At 42.4% G+C, this 27,184-nt stretch overlaps 1 protein-coding gene across 3 annotated transcripts in view; it reads left to right on the top strand.

The window, feature by feature from the left end:
• The window catches only part of birc6 (baculoviral IAP repeat containing 6), a 134,856-nt gene extending 109,156 nt beyond the window's left edge, over positions 1-25,700 (top strand). For all 3 annotated transcript variants that reach the window (XM_078272747.1, XM_078272748.1, XM_078272745.1), the window contains exons 69-73: positions 7,944-8,105; positions 10,166-10,243; positions 12,261-12,449; positions 22,786-22,920; positions 24,551-25,700. In XM_078272747.1, coding sequence (XP_078128873.1) covers positions 7,944-8,105; positions 10,166-10,243; positions 12,261-12,449; positions 22,786-22,920; positions 24,551-24,715 — 729 coding nt within the window. In that variant the 3' untranslated portion in view covers positions 24,716-25,700. The remainder of the gene's footprint in view (positions 1-7,943; positions 8,106-10,165; positions 10,244-12,260; positions 12,450-22,785; positions 22,921-24,550) is intronic.
• The last annotated feature ends 1,484 nt before the right edge of the window (positions 25,701-27,184 follow it).

Genomic DNA, 27,184 nt, shown 5'->3' with positions numbered 1-27,184 from the left:
TAGTTCTGCAGCAATTGTAAGGTGCACAAAGAATGCAGGGAACTGAAATGTAGAAAAAAATTAAAATATACTGTATATGACACAAACTTTAGGCAGGGGATACTTTTCTACTGGCCATAAAATGTAGACAAAAGTTGCCAAATCATGCATCTTTACTTATCAACAATGACCTTAAAGCACAAAAGGTAATCATTTCACCACAAAGCAGAACAAACATAATCTATTTTAGACTAACTTGGATCACAAAGTGGAGTATAAAAGGAAAGATCTTTGCCCATAGCCAAAAGTCTTGTCACAGCAGTGTTATGCAAACATGTTCATACAGACCTACCGAAATGAACTTCTTCCCCGAGAATCGCATGGCCTAAGGAGCAGCATCAGCAGAAAGGGACAGTGGCTGATGAGGTGGAAGTCTCATGATCTGTGAGGGGTCAGTGCATCCTGGTACCTAAGCCCGACATCCTTACATTATTACCAAAACAGCATTGTTGCACTTATTAAACCCTGTCACAGAGGCACATTTGGTTTCGGTCTTTAAATGCTCCCACACCAGACTTTGGTTGGAAGTGCAAGCAAAGTGGCGGGTCTGAATGAATTTAATCCATGAATGGCACTAAATAGTGTAATTTATTAGTTATTAGTTAGTTATTTCAGTGTTACAAACCCTGACAGCACTACTCAAGACAAATGTGGTGGTTGAGTCAAGGGTATTTGCATTTCTCTAGAAGTAAAACCCATTCACACTGCATCCTAAACGTGTCTAAAGGCTCTGACACACCAACCCGATGGCCGACGGTCGGCAGAAAAGGAAGTCGGACTGATCATTCGGTTCCCAGCTCCCCGAGTTGGTCCAAAAAGTGCCTTGGAACACACTGAAGCGACGCCGACTTGATCGTACGTTCTGCATGTAAAACGTCTCCATAACAGCAGGAGGTGCTAATCTGTTTTGTCAGCTAAAAAAATGAAAACCGGAAATGAGGGAACATCTCTCTAGACGTGGTAAACACAGAGCACGCTGTCATCAGTCCTTGTTTTCATCAGAGAGTGGTGATAGTAGTCAAGAAGGATCCTTGTTGTCATTACTCGCTGAACGGAAGAAAATACCACGGCTAGTAATAAGAAGATACTGGCGTTGTCAGCTCCGGTTTTCTCGTGCACTGATTGGCTAGTCAAGGGCTCGCACTCCACCAATCAGATTTGTCATTGAGTCCGACTGCCCACTGGCCGATTCAACCAGTCAAATCGACCAAAATGAACGCCGACGGCTCCTCCGACAGAAAACGGCACGGAACACACTAGGACTGAACGATTAATTGCATTTGCAATTAAATATGCGATATGTTCAAATTAGATTTTCTAATCGCAGAGGCTGCGATTACACCCTGGTCACGTGACATGCAAGAGTAACAGTCTGCAGAGGAAGTTTCTGCAAACCATCACGTATTGTGCAAAACGTGCCTTGCTAATGTTGCTACCTCACGTGGCAACACCACCAACCTGTATCACCACTTCAAAAACCACCACAAAGCCATATACGATAGTTGCATGGCTAAAAAGCCAAACACCAGGGTGTCAACTGTCAAGTAAGCGAAATACCACCCGACAGGGATCACTGACCGCGTAACTCCATATGAACATACTTCAGTAACAGAATGTGGAAATTACTCAAGCAGTACGTTTATCGCGAAAGAAAGGATGCACCTCAGTCCTGTGACCAAGCCTGGGCTGATGGCTTTGAGAAATACACTGGATAAGCAGTACAACATGCCCTCCGCACATATTTTAGACAGGTCGCCATATCGAAGCTAACGTTACACAAAACATGTAACGCAGCGGAGCTGAAAAAAGGAGTATTTTCCGCTGCTACAACTGCCGTGGTCAAGCTGTAGGATCACTACGGCTGGCACTGCCATACTCGTTGTGTACGTGTACATATTTAAAGACTGTCCAGTAAAGTTCACAGACAGTGTTTAAAAAGGGCGTACTGCAATCTGAGCTTAAGTAAGTGTGATTTCTTACTGACTTTAATATTAATGTTTACACCAGGCTTATTTGTCAGTGCTTTATGTTGTCGTGGTAATTATTACATGTAATGTATGTATTACAAGGCTGGACGTTCAACAAATCAGTCACTGTGATTAAAGTAGTTTATAAATAAATGTCATTCATATAAATTCATGCATCACCTAATTTAATCAATATAAGTTTGTTCAATCCATCTAATATTGTGTTAGTCAATCATTTTTTTGTCTTTGTTAAATAATACAGCAGATAATGAGCTTAAAAAATAATTTCATTTTAAATCGCAATCGCAATATTGGTGAAAAAAATCGCAATTAGATTATTTTCCAAAATCGTTCAGCCCTAGAGCACACCAAACAGACTCGAGTCACCAACCTTGCCAGACTGTGCGGTCGTCTGGCAAGGCACTGCAGCGGCCAATCTAATCCATGCCAGCACACATTCCTGGAAGGAGATGTCATATTTCTACTATTCTGCTGTTTACTCTTGGTTGTCATGACAAAGATAAAATAATTGCTGTCGTGACAGCTTTCCAGAGTTGTAAAATCCTTTGCCAGATTATTAATAGATCAGATTCAGGGTTTTCAGTTTTTCAGGGTTTATTCACATAAATGCACAGTCCCCGACCTCTGGTCTTGCCAGAGTCATCTGCTGTTCTATCAACTGGGGGCAGACATAGCACCACTACACTGTGTTCCAAATTATTATGCACATTATATATATGATTAACGGTGCCTGAAAGTAAAAAAAAGAAAAGGGAAAAAAAAAAAGGTACTAAACAGTCGGTGACATAAAGAACGGCTTGTTTATTGCTAAGGCCATATGGTCAAAATTAAATGATTTAATAATAATGTATAACAATAACTTATTTCACTAGTAAATTGCTGTTGAACGACAAAAACGACAACCAGATAGGAAAAGGACATTTACAATAACTTCAAATGCACCACGAGGCTGTAGTTTACCAGTTTCATTGAACGCACCGTCTGTGTTGTTTCTCCGACTGAATCCTCTACAGTAAAACACAGTCACACTTTACACCGTTTAGTGTTAGCTGTCAGCATTTAACCCTGTTTAATCCAGCTACTAGCTAGTGGTAGGCTAACGTTAGCTGCTGTTGAGTATAGTGTTAACTAGCTAGCGGTAGGCTAACGTTAGCTGCTGTTGAGTATAGTGTTAACTAGCTAGCGGTAGGCTAACGTTAGCTGCTGTTGAGTATAGTGTTAACTAGCTAGCGGTAGGCTAACGTTAGCTGCTGTTGAGTATAGTGTTAACTAGCTAGCGGTAGGCTAACGTTAGCTGCTGTTGAGTATAGTGTTAACTAGCGTCATGTGCAGCGGTGTTTGTGTTTCAGAGCATCAGAGAGAAGAGCAGACATATCAGTGGCACCAGATCTCGGTAGCCAGGGTTGGCAGGAAGAAGATTTTTACAAGTAAATGTTCCAGTTAATCCAGGCAGAACATTCTCGTCTCCCTCCTTCATTTTACAGTCCAATGGTGCTAGAACGGCTCCGGGTCAAACCTCAATATGGAATGGATTCATCTGCGTTATTTTTTTTAACACGTTAATTTCAATTAATTCATCTGAGAAAAAATAACGCGTTAAAAAAAATTATTTTGACAGCCCTAATTTTATGCTGATTTTCCTAAATAGTCCTAAATAGATGCAAATGACAGTCAGTATAATTTTCAAGTCACCAACCGTTAGGGTATAAGTTGAATTTCATTGAACAAACCACCCAATGAAAACAGTATTTTTTTCAAAAATAAAAAACTCCAAATGCACTGTTCCAAATTATTATGCACAACAGAGTTTCAAAACATTGTATAGGTTGTAAAGAACTGAAAATGGTCATTTGCTGAATTTGCAGCATTAGGAGGTCACATTTACTGAAATCAAAAGCTATTTCAATCAAACCCATCTTAACAGGGCAGGTTACATGAAGATATTTTAGTGGTTAGATGATTAGTGCAGATAAAGGCATAATGAGGAAGGTTTCTGCCAGACAGTAGGATTAAGAGAGCAGCTGCTAATGCCATTACAAAGCAGCAAACCGGTATTTGAAGCTGCTGGTCTCATGAACCTCAAGGTGTATCCTCCAGAGGCTTGCAGTTGTGCATAAACCTACTATTCAGCCACCCCTAACCAATGCTCACAAGCGGTTGCAGTGGGCCCAGAAATACATGAAGACTAATTTTCAAACAGTCTAGTTTACTGATGAGTGCCGTGCAACCCTGGCTGGTCCGGATGGATGGAGTAGTGGACGGTTGGTGGATGGCCACCATGTCCCAATAAGGCTGCGACGTCAGCAAGGAGGTGGCGGAGTCATGTTTTGGTCCGGAATCATGGGGAGAGAGCTGGTAGAGCCCTTTAGGGTCCCTGAAGGTGTGACAATGACCTTGGCAAAGTATGTAGAGTTTTTGACTGACCACTTTCTTCCATGGTACAAAAAGAAGAACCATGCCTTCCGTAGCAAAAATCATCTTCATGCATGACAATGCACCATCTCATGCTGCAAAGAATACCTCTGTGTCATAGGCTGCTATGGGCATAAAAGGAGAGACACCCATGGTGTGGCCCCCATCCTCCCCTGACCTCAACCCTATTGAGAACCTTTGGAGCATCCTCAAGCTAAAGATCTATGAGGGTGGGGGCAGTTTGCATCCAAACAGCAGCTCTGGGGGGCTATTCTGACATCCTGCAAAGAAATTCAAGCAGAAACTATCCATAAACAAGTTCAATAGATGCCAGAACTGTGAAGGTGATATCAAAGAAGGCTCCTATGTTAACATGTAACCTGCCCTGTTAAGATGGGTTTGATTGAAATAGCTTTTGATTTTAGTAAATGTGACCTCCTAATGCTGCAAATTCAGCAAATGACCATTTTCAGTTCTTTACAACCTATACAATGTTTTGAAACTCTGTTGTGCATAATAATTTGGAACAGTGCATTTTGAGTTTTTTATTTTTGAAAAAAAATAGTTTTCATTGGGTGGTTTGTTCAGTGAAATTCAACTTATACCCTAACGGTTGGTGACTTAAAAATTATACTGATCAGTCATTTGCATCGACTATTTAGGAAAATCAGTGTAAAATATCATTGCATAATAATTTGGACACAGTGTAGTGACATCATCTTCAACATGACACTCGCTGGATCCTTTCATCTGCAGCATTGTCTGCACTTTGTCAATAGTACAGCATAGTGTAGGGCCTAGTTTTGGGGCTGCTGGTCTCTATTGAAAGTAGATTTTAAAATGGTGGGTTTGTGCCGCAAGTCCTGTGTCACACTAGTGACGGTTCTCTCTGGCCAATCAGTGGTCTGCAGCGTTTTAACTCCACCTTCTAGTATCCACTCAGCTCGCTTGGAACCTCGACTGAGGTGGTACCAAAAAAAGTACCAGGTGCTAGCCACAACTTTGGCTAATGGAAAACCAAAAGAGTGAGTCAGAAGAGAGAGGAGTTGCGCCTGCCATGCAGTGGAAATTATTCAGCCTCCAAAATCAGTGCTCATCTTGATGAATAGATTACATTGCAATAAACATTGCAACTGCTTTCCACAGATGGTGCTTAGGGGAATTTTAAGGCCTTGCATTCACCTAAATAATCAAGTAGGCTCATGTACAAGCTGAGCTCATGTACAAGCTGAGCAACCAATGTGTACCTCATTGGTTGCCAATTCTTGGCTGATCCTCCCTAATGCCAGGGCCCAGTTAGGATCAGCCACAAATTGGCCTGGGCATCTGTATAATATTTCTACATTTCTTGTTGCACCTTCTAAAGATTTGCTTACTGTTTGATTTCACAACAGCACAGTTTGTGAATACAATGTTTTGCTGCAGCCCATTCTTAGATCTTAAATCCTGCAGCCTATCCTTGATTATGAATTGGGTTTTAAGTTGACACTGCTTCTTATTAGATATATTACTGGTCATTTAGATTATTTGTCTATATTTACATATATATTCAGGTCCCTCATAACAGTTTTAAGTGCTTGTTTGATTAATGAGCAAATTTTATTTATTCAGGACATTAATTTTTTGCTACAAACGGCATGAGTACTGTAGACAACTGGTTTCTTTCTCTCTGCTAATTTCACCCTTGAGCCTTGTTGTTAATTACAGTGGGGCAAAAAAGTATTTAGTCAGCCACCAATTGTGCAAGTTCTCCCACTTAAAAAGATGAGAGAGGCCTGTAATTTTCATCATAGGTACACTTCAACTATGAGAGACAAAATGAGAAAAAAAATTCCAGAAAATCACATTGTAGGATTTTTAATGAATTTATTTGCAAATTATGGTGGAAAGTAAGTTCATCTCAATACTTTGTTATATACCCTTTGTTGGCAATGACAGAGGTCAAACGTTTTCTGTAAGTCTTCACAAGGTTTTCACACACTGTTGCTGGTATTTTGGCCCATTCCTCCATGCAGATCTCCTCTAGAACAGTGATTTTTTGGGGCTGTCGCTGGGCGACACAGACTTTCAACTCCCTCCAAAGATTTTCTATGGGGTTGAGATCTGGAGACTGGCTAGGCCACTCCAGGACCTTGAAATGCTTCTTACGAAGCCACTCCTTCGTTGCCCGGGCGGTGTGTTTGGGATCATTGTCATGCTGAAAGACCCAGCCACGTTTCATCTTCAATGCCCTTGCTGATGGAAGGAGGTGTTCACTCAAAATCTCATGATACATGGCCCCATTCATTCTTTCCTTTACACGGATCAGTCGTCCTGGTCCCTTTGCAGAAAAACAGCCCCAAAGCATGATGTTTCCACCCCCACGCTTCACAGTAGGTAGGTAGGATGCAACTCAGCATTCTTTCCCCTCCAAACACGACAAGTTGAGTTTTTACCAAAAAGTTCTATTTTGGTTTCATCTGCCCATATGACATTCTCCCAATCCTCTTCTGGATCATCCAAATGCTCTCTAGCAAACTCCAGACGGGCCTGGACATGTACTGGCTTAAGCAGAGGGACACGTCTGGCACTGCAGGATTTGAGTCTCTGGCGGCGTAGTGTGTTACTGATGGTAGCCTTTGTTACTTTGGTCCCAGCTCTCTGCAGGTCATTCACTAGGTCCCCCCGTGTGGTTCTGGGATTTTTGCTCACCGTTCTTGTGATCATTTTGACCCCACAGGGTGAGATCTTGTGTGGAGCCCCGGATCGAGGGAGATTATTAGTGGTCTTGTATGTCTTCCATTTTCTTATAACTTCTCCCACAGTTGATTTCTTCACACCAAGCTGATTACCTATTGCAGATACAGTCTTCCCAGCCTGGTGCAGGTCTACAATTTTGTTTCTGGTGTCCTTTGACAGCTCTTTGGTCTTGGCCATAGTGGAGTTTGGAGTGTGACTGTTTGAGGTTGTGGACAGGTGTCTTTTATACTGATAACAAGTTCAAACAGGTGCCATTAATACAGGTAATGAGTGGAGGACAGAGGAGCCTCTTAAAGAAGAAAAAGAAGAAGTTACAGGTCTGTGAGAGCCAGAAATCTTGCTTGTTTGTAGGTGACCAAATACTTATTTTCCCGAGGAATTTGCAAATAAATTCATTAAAAATCCTACAATGTGATTTTCTCATTTTGTCTCTCATAGTTGAAGTGTACCTATGATGAAAATTACAGGCCTCTCTCATCTTTTTAAGTGGGAGAACTTGCGCAATTGGTGGCTGACTACTTTTTTGCCCCACTGTACATTGTTGTGGCTGTGGAAAAGCCTGAAAGGGTCAGCACCATTTTACCATGATATTTTGCTGTTTGCCGTTTGTTTAATCCATATTTACTGTTATCAGTGCACACGTGTGTGTGTGTGTGTGTGTGTGTGTGTGTGTGTGTGTGTGTGTGTGAGTGATTAATTAATAACCCTTTCTCGTTCCGTTTATTTTTTGTTTTTATCAAAGCCTCTCCCCTCTTTGTGTTTCAGGTTCTCATCACAGGCCCAGCTGACACACCATATGCCAACGGCTGCTTTGAGTTTGATGTGTATTTTCCCCAAGACTATCCAAACTCCCCTCCGCTGGTCAACCTGGAGACCACCGGTGGACACAGTGTGCGCTTTAACCCTAACCTGTACAATGATGGCAAAGTAAGTTGGAAAAGAACTGAATTAATTAATTAATTAATTGACCATATTTTTCCCTGTTTGATGGGTTATTTAAAGGTTCAGTGTGTAGGATTTATAGACATCTAGTAGTGAGGTTGCAGAGTGCAACCAATTGAAACTTCTCCTGTGTGCCAAGCGTGTAGAAATATTCCTGATGAGGGATAACCAGTTTAATGACGGGACTTCTGAGTAGCTTACATGCATAGCTAAGACATGAAAATACAAAAAAACTGCCTCAGGTTGAGAGGGTTGTCGTCTATTAAGAACCCAATATGGCGTTGAAGTGTCAAACTAACCCAGTGTATCTGAAGACCTTTCCTGTCCAGTCCCGTTTCATGTCCAGTTTTTAATTAAACTTGGCTTTTGGAAGTGGACATCCCTTGAGGTTTGCTCCAGACATGTTAAAATATGTAAAGCTCTTCCTCTGTGGTACTGGCTTCCATCCATTGAGGAGTTGGGGTCAAGGTGCCTAAGCTCACCCCATCTGTGGCACCTCATTAGGCAGCCGCCGACAGGCCACATGTATTTCAATAATGGCCCCAGACAGCTGCTATAATAAATACCTGGGGCTGGGGTACAGCTAGGGGGAAGCAAGCCGTTATTCAGCACACTGATGAGGGATGGATGGACTGTTAAATGGAGGAAAGAGAAGGTAGATGCATCATAAGAAGCTTGTTGCCGAGGGGTGTTAAAATTTAACTGGAGGTCCTCTGTTTTTGCCCAGCTTCAAGCCTTGCAACAGGTTTGAGTTTATCTGTACAGTGATTTAAAGGAGCTGCAAACTGTTAAACAGGGAAATCAATGATGAGAACAGTTCTCATTAGCAAATAAAGGAGTATTAATTGAAGTTAAATAGGAACAAAAAGAAATTGCTTAATTCCAAATCTTGCTACAATGGATGGAGCCATTCCCCAAGCCTAATTTTTTAGATACTCGTCAATGAACTTTTAAAAAAGAAAACCATTAAAGGAACAATATGTAAAACGGACAGCTAGCGTTTAAAATAGTTACTGCAGTTCAAATTCAAAATACTGGAGAGAGTTGTCTCCCCCGGCCCATCCTCCTCAGACTGAAGTTCTAGTTGGTTGCCAGGTTGAGAATGCTGAACCCATTGTCAAACAATGTTAATGTTAGCTAGATGCTAACATTAGACATTACTCCACAGTCATCTCCACATTAAGAAAGTGGGAATCATCGTACTGTCCAACATACAGTATCATAACCTTGAAGCTGGCAATGGTAACATTAGCCACAAGAATATTTCATAAGGTAACCTACCATACATGTTGTCCCATTCAACAATTCAGGCTACATGGTTGTTATGCTTGGCTGGTCCTTCGGTAATGTTAGCAGTTAGCATGTGTTAGCATGGCGGCGTTAGCCAGCACCAGGCAGGATCACTTCACCGGCTGTGTCTCAATTGTTTTTGCGAGTAACTAAATGGAGTTCTCTGTATAATTTTTAATGCGAGAATAGAAATGTTTAAATGACTGAAAATGCCCGTCCCTACTAGTAACGGTCGCCATGATAAATTAGCGTAAAGCTCAATGCTTACCTGTTCAGTAGGAAATTAGCCAACTCTGCGTCCTTTTGGGCTCTAAGCTGTCTCCTTCTTTTTAATGCATCTCCAATATTTACCGGGTTTTTACCACGTCTCTGGTCATGCAACTGTTTAGAAAGATGAAGAGTTTTTTTAGGTTGGGTAGAATGAGTCTGTCTCTGTTCATCCAGTTGGTGTGGTTGCTGTTACCATGGCTGCAGCACGTTGGTTTGGTGTGTTTGCGTTTCATGTCTGGCAACCCCGGTGTCAAAATGGGCAAAAACACACCAGAACAGACTTTTGGGACCAGAATGGAAATTTCCAAGGAGAAAATACTGGCTTTAGCATTGTTATCAGAGAAGATAGTATTTCAACTTAGCATGTTTGCTTAATATCTGGTGACATACTATGGTCATTTATTGATTTAATACAGTAAATATATTACATATTGCTCCTTTAACTAAAATCAACTTTGTCATTTTTTTTCCTGTGTGTTAATCAGGTTTGTTTAAGTATCCTCAACACATGGCATGGGAGACCAGAGGAGAAATGGAACCCACAGACTTCAAGCTTTTTACAGGTGAGGTGAAGATCCGTCATGACAGAGTCACCTGTCTGAATGGATCAACAGTGCTGTTGTCTGAATCTTTGTGTCACAGGCTATAGTTTATCTCTGCCCTGTCATTACACCGCCAGGGGCTCTGTATTAATGGGCTTGGTGTTTCAGCAGCTGACATACAGGATCCCTTTTAAAGCCAAGTTATTACTTTGCTTTGGTGACAGTGTGTGGGTGTTAATTAAACCAGTATCATTTGAACCTCGAAGATATGCCTACTTACACACATCACTCATCTTAAGTTCAGAATCAGATGGCATCTATAGACCAGAGGCCATCTGTCTTTAGCCTTCATTTAGTAGACAGTTTTCATGGTTTTTTTTTCTGAAAATCCTCAATTTGTAGTCTTGTCCCTGATAACATTTCTGTAGTCTTAATTTCATTTTTCTTTTATTTATTTTTTTTCTTTAGCGTGTGTATTTTGAAGACAAGCCACAAACATTCATTTTTTAAACCTTTCGTAGGATACACAGTAAAAAAGATGCCTCACTGAGATCCATTGTAGCTAAACTGTAGTGATGGACTGGAAGTGCTTCGTAAAGCGTTTTCTTTATTTTTCTGACCCCACTGGCTGGCGCTCTTGGTTTAAAGAAAAAGGCTCAAGGAATGGCAATTCAGTGTGCTTTCAACCTTTTGTTGAACAGAGAGCGCCATCTAGTGGGTATCTGAAGGATAGTGTTCACAAAGCTTCCTGAGGCTTTCTTTTGGCCATCACTACTAAACTGTCAAGCTATAATTGAAAGAGGACATTTTAAGACTCGCTTAGAAAAAGAAAGGGCTTATGCCCACGTCTGAAAAAGCCCATTTTTATCATTGTACACTTGCTGTCAGGTAGTCAGTCTGGTTGGTTTAGTCTTTACAGATATTTGTGGTGTGACACCACAAGTCAATATTTCTTCCTGTTCCTTCGGCTGCAGTTTGCTGTGTATAAGCGGAGTTGTAGTAGAGCTAGTTTTCAATAGGAAGTGCATTTTTTTCTAATGTTATTTATGGGTAAGGGATTATGTTTACTTACCAAGTTTTTATTGTAAAGAGAGTAGTTTATCTGTGTGTTCATTATCTAAAGGCTTGAGAGCTCTCAAACATAACAAGATGACACACACCCACTGCGTTATTTGGTTGTTTGCCGTGCGTAAACTTGCATTCAAGCGAGCCGGAGCCCTTGGAAATGGAACTCTCCTCCTCTTCTTTTTTTTTTCTTCTTTTTTTATAATTCCCTCATTTGCAGGATTGGAGAGTGCATAGAGATGTCTCCATTGATTATCATTCCAGTTTGCGTGCTGTGGATCAATAATGGTAAATAAGGGGGTTGGTGAATAGGAGATGGGGGAGTAGGCTGGGATCAAGCGGTCATCAACCGGGGTGGATATATATCGGCTCTGAAATCTGGCAACTCAGTTTAAGACAGATGGCAACAGTTGAAGGTCATTGGTATCCACTTGATGGAGCATTTTCAAGTGCACATCATCCAGCTCCAGTGTGGCTGGGGCCAGCAGGCAGGCCTCCAAGCCCAAGATTGTCATTGTTGGTAATGTAGTGGCTTGGAATGCACAAAATGATGCAGGAGGATGTCCTTAGTCTCCTTGAGACAGACCAAGGAAATGAATCAAGCTGTTAATACAGAGAAATTGAAAGATCTATCTTTATGGGTCCAAAATATTCCTTGCTTTTGTCAGATTCTGTTCTCAGTGTACACCACTGCCAAGATTATTTAACAGGCTTTGGATGTTGAGGGCACTGAGGGCATGTCAATTTACCAAAACATCAGGATTATACCCAACTAGCTGGACATATTACGTGTTTTAGAATGTGGTATTCAGCCAAGCTCTTCTGGAAACCAGACCAGGCTACTTTTATATTATTTAAGTGCGTAGAGTTCACAATGGGATAGTCTAATTGGACCACGGTGGCAATGCTGAATCTCTTCATCACATAATTCCATTTCTCCCTGCCTCCTTTTAATTATGTCAATCTGCTGTAGGTGCTAGTGTCCGTGCAGTCCCTCATTCTGGTGGCTGAGCCCTACTTCAATGAGCCAGGGTATGAACGCTCCCGCGGGACTCCCAGTGGCACCCAGAGCTCACGGGAATATGATGGCAACATCCGGCAGGCCACCGTCAAATGGGCCATGCTGGAGCAGATGCGCAACCCCTCGCCATGCTTCAAAGAGGTAGAAATCACTACTGTATAGTGCAAACTGTTTTCTTGTGTTTAACAGGATGCTTTGATACTCATTCAGACCTTTCAGATGCCATTGTATGAACTTAAGTGCTGCACATGAAAAACCTATTCAGGCACATTCACTAAGCAGTACAGGCACAATAATTAACAAAACCTGCAGGTTTTAAAGGGATAGTTCGCAGGGATTAGAGTAATCCATCGCCACAACAGATAACCGCCAATTGGAGAGGTATGTATGAGATCAGTGTCGATAAAACATAATGTAAACAAAACCCAGTACTGGTGTTGTTTCGGAGTCTTGTTACAAAAATAAGCTTGGGTCACAGTGAGTGAACTTCTAATGAGATACACGTGTGTATGTATTCTGAAGTGTTTATTTGATGGTTTGATAGATATCAAAATTCACAGGCTGCCAAAACTTGCCAAAGTTAAATAGCATGTTTCCATTGTGAGGAAGGTTTCTGCCATGCCCACTTGCCTGGTCCTCCGGTAACTCTAGCAGTTAGCACGTGTTAGCAAGGTGGTGTTACCCTGCACCAGTCGGGATCACTCATAGACAGTAAACTTAATGGACAAAGCGACGCCGTAGACTTGCAACGGAGACCAGTGAAGGACATTAGAAGCTCTTTCCCGGTGATGGCTGAGCGTTACTGAGCAGCCTCCAACTGAGCTTGAAGACGTAGATGTGAGAAGTGGAAGTCTTCTGGTAGCTGTGCCAAGAGAAATCATTCCTTTTTATACATTGTCATGTTTCTTTAGAAATAAACAACGGACAAATAGTCTTTAAATGCTTCAGATGTAAAGGTATTCGCTGTCAAAGTGGTGCCAAAATGAATGGGAGTCAATGGAATGCTAACGGGGGGTGATGGCCTCTTAGCATCAAAATGGCGTCATAGTAGGCACGCTTTGCGGAGGCTGGCTTAAGCGAGAATTATACTGGACGCAGCCCAGCTGGCGCGTACAAATGTGACGTCTTGGGATCGCCGTGACTATTTATACCCGTGCTGGTGCTCGCGACACTAGTTGCAGTCTTCTCCTGAACAGAGGTGGCGCTAATGAGCAAAGGCTATGGACGTTGCTCTTTCTACGGACTAGAAGAAGAATAAAAAGGTAAACAACGGCAGAACTGGCTGCAGCATTGCCGTCAATGCTTGGATTTGATTGGATGAGCTACAAGCCTTTCATTCACCATAAAGAGCTCATCTTAACCCAGGAAGTTTACCAGAGAGACCTGCAGTCACTCTGAGAGTCCTGGCATCACGTTGTCGGCCAACCCGTTCAGGCCTCCCGTTTCTGCTTTGTCGCGTGCCACGCCGTTATTTTCCGCCGCTATCCCCGGGCCAGGCCCTTGATCAAGCATTTTTCACGATTAATCATTACTTTATTAGCCTAATTGGGTGGGGAGAAAGCTATGCCATAATCAGAAATATTTGTTGGATTTTGGCTGAAGTCTGAACCCCTATCTTCACTACAAGCTAGTACATGAACCTGATAATGTTTTTTATTTTTACTTCCACTCTAAATCTACTGTCTGTAAAGTGTCTCGAGATAACTCTTGTTATGATTTGATACTATAAATAAAACTGAATTGAATTAAATACAAAGTTAAATATATCATTCCCATAATATATTAGCTCTATATACCTCTGCCACATTTTCCCAACTGTTTCAGTCCAGAAACCAAAAAGGAATGAAAAGCAACCTCTCGTCCCTGAGTGTTGCTCGGGCACACTGTCTGATAATGAATTCCTCTCTTATTAATTCCTTGGTAGATGACAACGACCCCCCCTCTCTCTCTTACAGTGTTTTGATTAATGTGATCCTTTAAATGGTCCATGGTGAGATGGATAGTGCCGGGGATGATACCAATCTTTCAACCCGCTCATCCAGAGCAGCTTCATTCAGAAATGTCAAGAAAGAGGAAGACAGGAAGGGGAGTGAGGGGGAGTGGGTGAACAGAGGGAGAGAAAGAAAAGTGATCCCTTTATATTGACTGGATTACATGAGAAAAACATTGACTGTAGAAAAACATGGAAATGGTGTGATGACATGCATAGGTTTTTGTATTTGGGTTTACAGCAGAGGGGTCTGGAATCAGCCTGAAGGGGATCAGTTTGCGATATTGAGCGGCTCGCTCTACATTATCCTGATTATTGTGATATGTATGTAATGTTATTATTATGCAGCATGGTGGCCCAGTGGTTAGCACTGTGGCCTCACCGCAAGAAGGTTCTGGGTTTGAATCCAGGTGGTTCCGGGCCTTTCTGTGTGGAGTTTGTATGTTCTCCCCATGTTTGCGTGGGTTTCCTCCTGGTGCTCCGGTTTCCCCCACCATCAAAAAACATGTACTAGGTTCTCCATTCAGAGTGCCCTTGAGCAAGGCACTGGCTCATATCTGGAGTTGGTCCCCGGGCGCTGTAAATGGCTGCCCACTGCTCCCTTGAGGGATGGGTTAAATGTAGAGAATGAATTTCGCTACATGTATGGGACAATAAAGTACCTTTACCTTATTACAGGGCTTATTACACAGCTACTCATACAGAGGTAACCCGCTGATGACGCCTGCGTCCCGGTCGGGATGGTTAACGTTACTGCTGCTGAACACGGCTCTCCGGGGGAAGCCAGGTCACCCCGATAAGTGAGCTAACCTTGGAGCTAACTAATGCTCTGTTAGCACTGTAGCTGTTAAGGATCTCCGTTTGCTCTCCACTCTCTCTCTGTTTGTGATCTGTTGATCAGCGCTATGAGCTCCGTATGAGCACAAATATTGATTTAAAAACTATTTTATTGATTTAAAAAGGGTCTGCCAGAGTCTCTGGTCAAAACTCTGTCCATGGCAATGGTCTGTTATACTTGGCAACGGTATGGTTCACAGAAACAGCAGAAGTAATTGACCAATCAGTGATTGACCAATCAGAATTAAGTATTCAACCAAGCTGTGTAATAAGTAATTGTTATTCTTGTGACTATTACAGCTAGCTAGCTTGTGATGCAACCAGTTAGATCAGTAATGTAGTAGTAGTAGTAGTAGTAATAATTAAATGGACGGCGTGGTCAAAGCATAGGGGGCCAGGAGTATTTGTATGAGGTACATTATTCTCTTCATCTATCCACAGCCAGTAATGCTTGTATTTCTGTGGGATTTAAAGGTGAAATATTATAACTATATCTGGCCTGCACAGCAAGCAATTCTGGGATTCAAGGAAAAGATCCATGACATCACCCAGCCAGCCTGTGAAATGGACCGTTGGACTGAGAGATATTGAGGGGACGTAGTAGGACATGGCAATCTCACACATACGCACACAGAAATTCAATTAAGGTTTGTGAGATACTCCCATGTGCTTTTCTCACCCCTGGCCTTAATCTTTGGGTCCTCAGCTGAGACGAACATCGACTAAGAGAGAAAGACAACCAGCCAAGTATAGCCACATATATATATATATATATACACACACAATTATTCTATTTAATACAAATCAAGGTTGTGGCTCTCTTTTCATTCCTACGTTTTCTCAAATGCTTTTGCTTGACATCTATATGTAAAACATGCCTTTCATCTGCATGTACTCTAGGCCTGTCAAGGAATATTGTAAATTTGAATGTATATTCAAATTGTAAGGAAAAAAAGAGATGTAATTTTTGGCCAAGTTTGAAAGCTGTACTGCCCACGCTGCAATGAGCAGAGCCGGTAGAAAAATGGTCTTTCTCTTTAATGAGCATAACACCAGAACTATTTGCTTTTTGGAACATTAAGAGTGGAGACTCAGAGGTCAGAAACAGGCTGCAAATAGCTTACGTTATGCAAGAATATTTCCAGTTGAAAATAAATGTCAGTAATTCACCAGAAACTAAATGTAGTCAAGTGGCTTTTTGCTCGTGGAGCGCTCTCGTGTCCTCCCACAGCGGCGTTTTCCAGAGCACTAAAGCCTCTCACAGAGTAAAAGGATCAACTATCAAACCGTTGAAGCGTACAGTCGGACGGTAGACTGTTCCTGAAAATTGTATGCATGGCTTGTTGAACATACAGTATTTTGGCTTACATCTGCTGTCCTTGGTGCTGAAGATGCAGCAATGTCTGTTGACACGGTGGTCCCCGCTGAAGCTCGGCTGATGTGTCTCGAGACCGACACTGTCAAGTCTCTCACTGGCTTAAGCACATCCTGCCACTCCTCATGAGGCAGTGTCGTTAGCAATTTCAGTGTTGACATAAAAATGTGGCAGTTTATGAGTGCAAGTGAGAGGCATCCTCTCAGTGACCCCTCTGAATGGTCGAGTGTGGACATGTACCACATCTGCAGGTCTCCATTCTTTGCATCACAGTGTTGTTTCTGTTAGAAAACCCAGACATCATTATATATACGGTTCCCTGCTACTGTCCGTCTAGGTCTTTGGAGGCTGTCCTCCAGAATGACTGAAAATCAATAGTTGCTCAGCCGGTCCTAAAAGATGCCCTCCATATATACCAGTTGGCCTCTGTATAATTGAAGTTTTCTGATTGTGCTGTACAGCTTCATCGGAACCCTCCAAAGCAACGTCTAGCACTTTATTTGGGCAGTGAACTTGGAAGTAGGCCTGTAACAATTATTACATAATTGTCTAACTGCAATTTGTTTGACGTAATCACGGTATCTTTGTTTTTAACAGTGGTAAAGCATTAGAGCCTTTTTTTAATGAGATGGGTCAAAGCATGGTTACACTTTCATCCATCAAACACGTTTGCAACGCCCGCGTGCACCCTGCAGCGTCACAGAACAGTAGCTCTTCTACGATCCTGTTGATTCCTAACAGAGGACGCCCCACCTGCAGTTGTAAATCAAGTCGGCTTTCGAATGTTAAAATTCCACAAAGTGTTTATTGGTCGGGCCATTGAGCTAAAGCTATGCTATCGGTAGCTGTCACTTGTTGCCATAGCAACTCCAAACATCCTGGGCTGTAGCTGCCTCAAGCCAGAGAAATGTTGATGCTTTATCATTCTCTTCCCTGTGACAAAACCAAAATCGATTTACTTATTTTTCCATTTTGGGCCAACTCTCAGATTTCCTTTAACCTTTTGCTCAATAGCCTATGCACAAAATACTATATGCTTACATTGTAAAAAAAAAAAAGAAGTTATACTTATACTATATATATGTAGCAAGTACATTTTTTCGCGGCTGCATGGGGCCATGCCGACGATGGCTACTGTTTTGTTTTAAAGATTTTTTGGGGCATTTCCGCCTTTAACAGATAGGACAGAGGGGAAAGACACTTAACCTTTTATTTATTCAGGGGAGGTTCACTGAGAGGCAGCCTCTCTTTTTGCAGGAACGCCCTGATCACATTCACACAGTTGCACACATTCACACCTGGAAGCTGCCCAGCACAATCGCAGTCTGATCTGCTGGTTTTGAACCGACGACCTCCCAGTCACAAGCTAAGCTCTCTTCTCTAACCTCTAGGCCACCACTGCCCCTTACATGCATGACATGCAGGAAATTGTCACAGGTTGGTCTTGAACCCTGGAACTTCTGCGTCGAGGCATACACCTCTATATGTGCGCCTGCTCTACCAACTGAGCTAACCTGGCCACGGTGCTACTGTTTTTATCTCTTATGAACAAATAGTTTAGATAAGATTTTATTTTTGGTATGCGTGTGTGAGAATGCAATGTTATTACATGCTATCTATAGAGCGAGCTGGAGAGTGGATACAAGGCTTGAAATATGCAGCAGCAGATTGTCAGGTGGAATTAACGACAATGGGTGGCATGTTAAAATATGGATCATTGTGCGTGTGTTTTTGTATGAGAGGAAGAAACCAGAATACACATGTAAATGTGCATGTTTGAAGTAAGGAGCTCACTGTATGTATGGTGTTGGCAAGCTTTGTGTGAAGGCAGTGATGTCATATTCACATCTGCACTGAGATGTGAAAAGGCCTTTGGAGCCACTGACCACATATATTCTTGGGCTGACGTCTGGAGGCCATGCTCATATGGATTGAGAGCTGGGTTAGGCCTGCACTCCATGAACTTTCCACTGCTGCACAGAACAGGAAATGTGTGCAGAAACACTTTGGCTGTATTTTGGAACCGCCTACTATATGCTACCAACAGACACAGTATGTAGTACCTACTGCATACTCCGTTCATCAGTAGTATCCTGGGTGCTGGCAGCGCAGCTGATGTCATGGTGCGGACTACTACTCTGTAACGGCTTTCCAGCAGCCGTCATTGAAATAAAAAAAATCCCCCAGCACCAACACCTGTCCCCAATTACAGTAAGCATGATTATTTTACCCGTAGCCTGGTAAAACCCAGGACTCCATCTAGTGCTAATTAAAGCTGCAAGTTTCAATGAGATAACGTAATATTGTATCAAGTACATGACAGTTTGGTCATGTTTAAATGTATGCTATGAAGCTGTTTTACTTTACTGATGTAGCTTGGGATGGTGGGAGCTTATGCTGTGGACGTCAGAGTTAGAAATATTTCTGCCCCAGTATGGGCGTGGATCAGTGCTGTAGTCTGTGTCGGCAGGGCATGGAATACAGAAAACTAAGAATAAGGAACTTTTTAATGGCTGCATGATTGAGTCTGGCCCTTGACCCTTAATGTGTTGAGCCTTTCCACATATCTGTTCGCTGGCTGCTCCTCCTCCCTCAGTTGCCCTGTGGAATAATGAGTGGACAGCATTACCTCAAAGGTCACTGGCTTTATCTCCATCAGAGAACCTTCTCTGACTGCACATGTGAGCTGAATGTACTTTTGTGTACATTTGTGTGTGTGTGTGTGTGTGTGTGTGTGTTTCCTGAAAGGTCATTTGTCAACCTCCAATGTTTGCTTCATGATCAGAGATGTTTGCATATAGAGCTTTCTTTTCACACTGTGATCGATGGCCATGTCCAAATACCAACAGTTGAACGTCTGCTGGCCCACATGCCTGAACATCCACACATAAGGTCAGGCATCTGCTTCTGTCTTTAGGTTCCTCACCATGGCTTCTATGCAGACTCAGGCCACGTCCACACGTACCAAAACAATCTTTTTTTTACCCGTCTTCCCTGGATTCGTTTCAAGAATAGTTGCATCCATACGGATCCACTTGTAAAAACACGCTACTTCATATTCCAGGCCTATAGGCGGCGCTGTTTCTGCTACAGAAATTCACCAAAACACGGAGAAGAAGAGCATTGTCACTTCCCATCATAACATGACTAGCTAGACTAACGTTCTCTTAATACATCCATGGACTATAATAACTTTCACCACTGCTCATTTTATAAAGGCCTCCGCAAGGAAACGTCTTTGTTTACATGTGCTGTTGGATTGCTTTTTATTTTGCAATTCTGTCTGCCATCAGACATGATTGCAGCGCGCTAGCTGGCAGAGCTAACATTAGTGCGCTAACGTTAGCTCTGCTAGCTAACATCGGCAGTCAAACGAACATCAATGAACCAATGTCTTTTTGATAATCTACACGTTTTTCTTGCAGTAGCCTTTCTACAATAAGCCGTGCTAAAAGTTACTATAAGCTGTTCAAGGAGTTGATAAGCAGACCGATTAGCTTCCACTTTATAAACAGCAACCATAGCAGCTAACGTCAACGTTACGTCGCTGCTGTAGCGGTCAGCTACTTTAGCAATGTTTAAGGTTAGCTACATAACGTTAGCAATATATCTTGTGTAGAATCCGGGACCGGCAGAGCAGAGGGAAGTGTCAGGGAGCAGAGACGAACTATTTAGCTAGATGAAGTCAGCTGGTTTGACCATGGAGATGGGATATGCTCGCTTAGCTTCACCGCAGTGAGTGAAGTCGTGTGTGGCCGTGCACTAGAGGTCGAGGGGTGTGGCGATGACATCATCGATACGGACGTATTCGTATTAGCCATCCAAACGAAGCCAAAAGAGAGCCGTTTTCGAATTCTTTCACCCTGGGACCAGGTTTCAAAAAAGTGCGTTTACTGGATCCGTGTGGACGACGGGCCCAAACGATGCTAAACATGTGCGTTTGCATCAAAAAGCGTCTCCATGTGGATGGCCCCTCAGTGTCTCCATTCCTGTAGCCTGGCTGATCTAACCATGTTTACCACACACGTGTGACCCTGACACGTCCCCTCTCAGCTGGGGTGCAGCAGACACCTCACTGCATGTAACGGAAGGAGCAGATGGAGTGGGGGGGTTGGGTGGGAGGAACAATAGACAAAGAAAGGGAAGGAATGAAGATGAAGAGAGCAGTGGGAGATGCAGAAGGACGAGAAAGATTAAAGCTGTCTCCCCAAACCCTTTTTTGCTGTGGGGGGGGCTTGGATGTAGATGATCGGTGATCATGATCAGCCTTGGAGCAGAGAGAGTGACGGTGATTACTGTTAGCTTCAGAGTGAGTAGTGACTCTAGAGTCATAGTGAGAGAAACAAGGTGTCTCCTCTGTTCTTTCTGACCACGGTGGAAAATCTGGAGCAGGAGAAGTTAACCCTCTCCTTGATGTCATGTTGTTGATGGAGAAGGAGAACCAGGAGAAGTTAACCCTCTCCTTGATGTCATGTTGTTGATGGAGAAGGAGAACCAGGAGAAGTTAACCCTCTCCTTGATGTCATGTTGTTGATGGAGAAGGAGAACCAGGAGAAGTTAACCCTCTCCTTGATGTCATGTTGTTGATGGAGAAGGAGAACCAGGAGAAGTTAACCCTCTCCTTGATCTCATGTTGTTGATGGAGAAGGAGAACCAGGAGAAGTTAACCCTCTCCTTGATGTCATGTTGTTGATGGAGAAGGAGAACCAGGAGAAGTTAACCCTCTCCTTGATGTCATGTAGTTGATGGAGAAGGAGAACCAGGAGAAGTTAACCCTCTCCTTGATGTCATGTAGTTGATGGAGAAGGAGAACCAGGAAATGAGTCGGGGGGAATGCTACAGCCGAGCAAGAGTTACATTTTGAAATGCGTGAAAAAGCCTCGGAATCTGAATTGAAAACGTTTACAAGCAAACACATTTACAAAAAAATAATGCCCATAACAGGTTCGAAATTTGAATATTAAGGGCTGCCTAATATTTGTTCGAATATCAATATTTTTTTTAACATTCGAATTATATTCGAATAGCGAAGTTTGGGGTCAAAGCCCTACTTTAGCCCACCTGATAATAAATGGAGAGATGATCTCGTTGTAAGAGGAATGTGCATGCTGTGTAGATCAGAACCATCAGAGACGCACCTCGTCGATGACGACCAATAATCAGCAAGGTTCTTACACAGCTTGTGAAAAGGTGATTCAAATTGTTGTTTCATCTGGTAAAAATCGGGATTATCTGCCAAAATGTGAGAATTTTAAAACGAAAATAACTGATAACATGGAGGTTTAGTCGGGTTACTTTTCATACAGCAAATAATACTCTAGGTTGGTGAAAGTGCATCCTGTGGAGGGAACAGGACTGCATCATCTGACATCCCTCACATCAAACACGGTTCGAAACAAAGCCAAACCCAAAATGGCTCCTTTCTGAAGAGTTGCTACTGGGAAATAGGACTATGGCGCAGCCAGATGAGCTGGCGTGTGTCCAGACAGCGCAGGCGTACAGGCTTACAAAACCCCCAATTACTGCTGCTGTTCTTATTCTTGTCATATCATATGCATGTGTGTTGCCTTTAAGGGTCTACAGCCCTGCAAGGGGCAGGTATAATGCTGGTCATTTTCACCATCCATCCAATAGCTGTTGAGATATTTCAGTCTGGACCTAAAATATGTCAACCTCACGAAAAGTCAGGGGATCATCAAAGTCCTTAGGGTTTATCGTCTAGGAACATGAATATCTGATCCAATCTCTCAAATATATGTTGAGATATTTCAGTGGATTATGTAACACTTAAATCCTCCCTACACGGGATAATAATTAAATGAGAATAAAATATGATGTAAGTAAATAAGCTATAAATCACAGGCTAAACAGTAAATGTCTCACAGCGCTGCAAAGACTGTAGAGACGTTGACCATGTAACACTGCCTCTGTTGATGTAACTCTTTATATATAGCAGACACAAGGCTGTCTCTGTTGATGTAACTCTTTATATATAGCAGACACAAGGCTGTCTCTGTTGATGTAACTCTTTATATATAGCAGACACAAGGCTATCTCTGTTGATGTAACTCTTTATATATAGCAGACACAAGGCTGTCTCTGTTGATGTAACTCTTTATATATAGCAGACACAAGGCTGTCTCTGTTGATGTAACTCTTTATATATAGCAGACACAAGGCTGTCTCTGTTGATGTAACTCTTTATATATAGCAGACACAAGGCTGTCTCTGTTCTGTTGTGCTGTGCTTGAACATACTGTGCCATGTGTTTGCAGGTGATCCACAAACATTTCTACCTGAAGCGAACTGAGATCATGTCTCAGTGTGAGGAGTGGATCGCTGACATCCAGCAGTACAGCAGCGACAAGAGGGTGGGCCGCACCATGTCCCATCATGCTGCTGCACTAAAGGTAATGTCTTCAAATATGCTCAGTGTATTCGCTATTATGGCTACGCACTGATTGAGCGAACCCCATAGAAACACATTGGAGACGAGACAGCAGGTCTCATATTTCAGACACTGCAAAGTTATACATTGTTTGTCTGCTATTTCGTTATTAAATTCACTTCTGAGACTTTTTTTATGCGAAAAATCAACTATAAAGCTCAAATATGGGCCGTTTTACGAAAATGTATGTCTAATTGCAAATTTGGTAAGACGTGTCGGACTTTAGCTAGGAGCTCCACACAGTCTGACGAGAAAACGGTAACCTCCATACCCAGTGAAAGTCACCGTTTCTCTGGGTACTGGACTACTGGAATACTCGGGGCTCCGTGGAGCTGGCTGGCTGCCAGCTGCCAGCATAACTATAGTATATTTACAGTTTGAATTTTGTCACGGCACTTATATCACAGCTACCCTTAAGGTCTTACAAAGCTAACGCTTACATTTACAATTTAATGCATTTTTGTGAATATGAGGTGTTTCATTAGCTGCTAGTGTCCCTTCAATCCTATGGGTAAAGAGCGCGGCTAGCTAGCTACACCTTCGGCATAACTATAGTATATTTACACTTTGAATTTCATCACGGCATGTATATCACAGCTCCCTAAGGTCTTACAAAGCTTAGCTAACACTTTTGTCCATTTCAATTTCATGCATTTTTGTGAATTTCAGAGTTCTCGTTAGGAGGAGGCAAGCTAGCTCTCATATTTCGAGCTCCCCAGCTCACTTGTGGACAAGAGGCGTTTATTTCCCCGATCGTTAGTTTAAATAACTCAACACACATATCCATTATAAGATTAACTGGAACCTGTGGTAAGAGATTGCGGGCGTAACAAGCTCACTGACTGCGCTCTCACTCACACACACCGGCCATTTAGCAGGAAGAGGGGAGCTGCAGGCCCTGGAGCTCTGTCAGGGCAGCGGCGTTTGGTAGTCCACTAACCCAGAAACGGTGACTTTGCGCGGGTGTGGAGCACCGCGGGCTGCCGGCCGCGACGGAGCTCCATCTAGCTCACAACAGGCCGGGCGGCGAGGCAGTAACCCAGGCAGCACCGGCCCCTGAACTCCGACACACAGTCGGACAAAATTTGCAACTGGCCATCAATTTTCATAAAACGGCCCATATTTGACCTCTACATAGTTGATTTCTCGCATTAAAAAGTCTCAGAAGTGAATTTAGTGGTAAAATAGCAGTTGAAAAATGTATACAATTTCTGAGATCTGCGCGACCTATTCAGAAGACTAAGCTGACCTCAGATCAGTGGTGTAGACTATGTAAATGTTTGGGCATGACAAAGATAGAGACGAGCCAAATGAGGAGGAGCAAGGGCATCACGTCAACTCAGTTTCAAATTGTGAGATTTTCAGAGGAAAGAGCTGTCAATGGGATTTTGAGCTTCTATGTATGTCCTAGTTACCCACCAAACTGTCGTTATTCAACTGTGACAAGGTAACATCGGTTTTGTATTCAATCACCCCTTTAAAGTCTCACTTCACAACGTGCTCGTGTGTCTGTGTGTCTGTCTGTGTGTGTCTGTCTGTGTGTGTCTGTCTGTGTGTGTCTGTCTGTGTGTGTCTGTGTGTGGTCCCTGCAGAGACACACGGCCCAGCTCAGAGAGGAGCTTCTGAAGTTGCCCTGCCCCGACGGCCTGGAGGCTGCCGGCGACGAGTTCTCCCTCCTCCTCAAAGAGCTGCCCAATCAGGACGCAGAGAAGCCTGGGGGCAGTCAGGATGGCCCCTGCAGTGAGGGCCAGCTATGAGTCCCAGCACCTCCTCCCTCCTTATGATGATTATAACTCTCTAAAGGACTTGATGGCCTCTGAGCACAAGCCACCACTTTGTCAATATTTGTATGTAAAGATCTAATAGGCGGGGATGTGGGAACCAGAAGGCGGTGAGACGTGCGGTGTGCTACGCCCTTATGGAAAAACTTTTATTTACCTGTAAAAGAGTGTAAACATTTTGTGCTTTTTTCCAATTGTGAAATAACCACTGATTGGTATGTTATTAAACTTGTTTATGTATACATAATGGCAGAGAAAAAAATTACAGAATATATAAGGGAAACTACCTTTAGAGAAGAATGTTTACTGAATGTTCATTTCTTTTTTTTTGACTGGTAGAGTGAGAACAGTTGTAACCAAGGATATTGGTCATTCTTTAAGGATAATATTTAAAAAATGAGAGAAAAAGAAAACCCACGTAACAGAATCGGAGATAAAAAGCATTGCTTCATTTCATTTCTCTGGGATCATATCCTCTCCAATAAAGGCTGACATCGACATTCTTAAATGCTGTTATCCCTTTTACAGGCTCCAAATTAAAAAGCACCATGCTCTGGATAAACATTTGTTGCCTCTCAGAACTTCTCCATGACCATTTTCCATCGACATGCCTGTAGATCAGAAGACTGTGTGTCAGAGCCACATGGGAAATGTATTTTGAAGGCCTGTGCATGTGTATGTGTGTTTTCTGTGCGTGTGCAACAATCCCCAGTGAGATACAAAGCTGTGATGTGCCTTTGATCTACACCATACCACCAAATACTCCAACAGAGTACCTTTACTGATTTCTTTGCTATTTCTACAAAATTAATAACTCTGCTCCGTCTGACATACAAATTGCTTTGATCTTTTTCATTATGTTGAACTTCAGTGATCAAAAAAAATGCACTTTCTATTTTACTCACTCCTTAGAACAGTCACATACTCCTTTTGCTAGGACATTAAATGGAGCTTGAAAGTATGGCTTGATTGTGCGAATGCTTCTTTCTGCGATTGACAGGAAATCGGCCACAAAGAGACAGGACGTCCCGGAGAGACGCTGACACGCAACATCTGAGCAAAGATGTCGGCTGGAAAACAAGTTGTTGTAATGCCGACTTGTCAGTGTCTCGTCAAATGGGGATACTGGAATACTCTTGCACGATATCCATCTGTCAGTGCATTCTAGTAGTATAGTAGAGTATATTTTGTATTATTTGGGTGTATTCGTCTGCCTTTTTTAGCTATTTCAGAAAGAGTTGCAACTTCATTTTCAGAATGTCTTTTGACAAACTCAACTTCTAAAATCCAGCTGTTAGTTTTAAAGGCCCTAAAAACTGAAGAATCTGAAGTGTGTTTTTTTAGAACTTCAAATATTCATGACTAAATAAGCACCATCACTGTAAAAAGACAAACCTCTTTATGAATTCTTCAAGCCTTGAGTGGAAGTCTAGTGTCTGGTAGGAAGCTGATTGAGATTATGGGATGGCAGGGCTTGTTTGTGTAGTGGGTGCTCATAGAAGTTATTTTTCTTAACGGCTTATATTTTTTCTAAAATCTAAAGCTTTCACTGAAAATTCCTTGCAACTACGTTTTTTACATGCACTCATAAATATTTATAGATAAAACTATAGAGTTATAAACAAGATTGCATACCAACATTAAATTCAACTCTGAAGACCAGTATTTTATCATTTTGTGCTTGAATGGTGCATTTTTGGCAGAAGAGTAACGTTAAAAGTTGGGAATCCATCATTCCTGACCTCCAAGGTGGAACAACATGACACTGGAAGCCAAAAGGCCACCAAGCATCCGAGGTATCGGAGACATCTGACCTGGTCAACTCTGGAGCTTTTTCTGGAGCTTTCAAACCAGTGCTCGAATTCTCTTTTTGTCTTTAAGGGGGTCTCTCTATCTCATAAAAAAAAAAGTTGGCACACCCTGCACATAGCCTAACAAGGCTATACAATTAAATAGTCTGGGCGCGGTAGGCCTAGGCTCTAACTTGACACACGCACACAACAGACAGAGATATATATATATAGTTTTTTATTTTTTACGGAAATGGATTCCTTTTAATTAATTTCAACATATTGATTGTAATAGTCCATATTTCATTTCAATTTCGCAATACAAAGAAATAGACTAAACGATCGAGTGTCATTCTCAATTTCACAATGAAATAAAACGTAACTCATTTGAACCGGACCACCGTCTCTGATATCCTCGGTGTCAGACACAATAACGCATGTAGTCTTTACCTTCTACACAGAAGGGAAATGCACTGACTGGCAGAAATGAATCACGCCATTGCACAGCCAAATGTTGTAGTCTCATAACGTAGACGTAGTGGTAACAACAGCTGGGTGTTCAGTCGTCTCGTGTGTTGGACCGTGGAAATGAATAGACGGACAGTTTTGGAATTTGCACTGCGATGTTGTCGGGAAGCCTATTAATTAAGAATTA

The sequence above is a fragment of the Sander vitreus genome, chromosome 17, assembly GCF_031162955.1.
Source record: "Sander vitreus isolate 19-12246 chromosome 17, sanVit1, whole genome shotgun sequence".
Classification (NCBI taxonomy): Eukaryota; Metazoa; Chordata; class Actinopteri; order Perciformes; family Percidae; genus Sander; species Sander vitreus.
The sequence above is the reverse complement of the archived record's forward strand: the minus strand, read 5'-3'. Positions and strand labels throughout refer to the sequence as shown.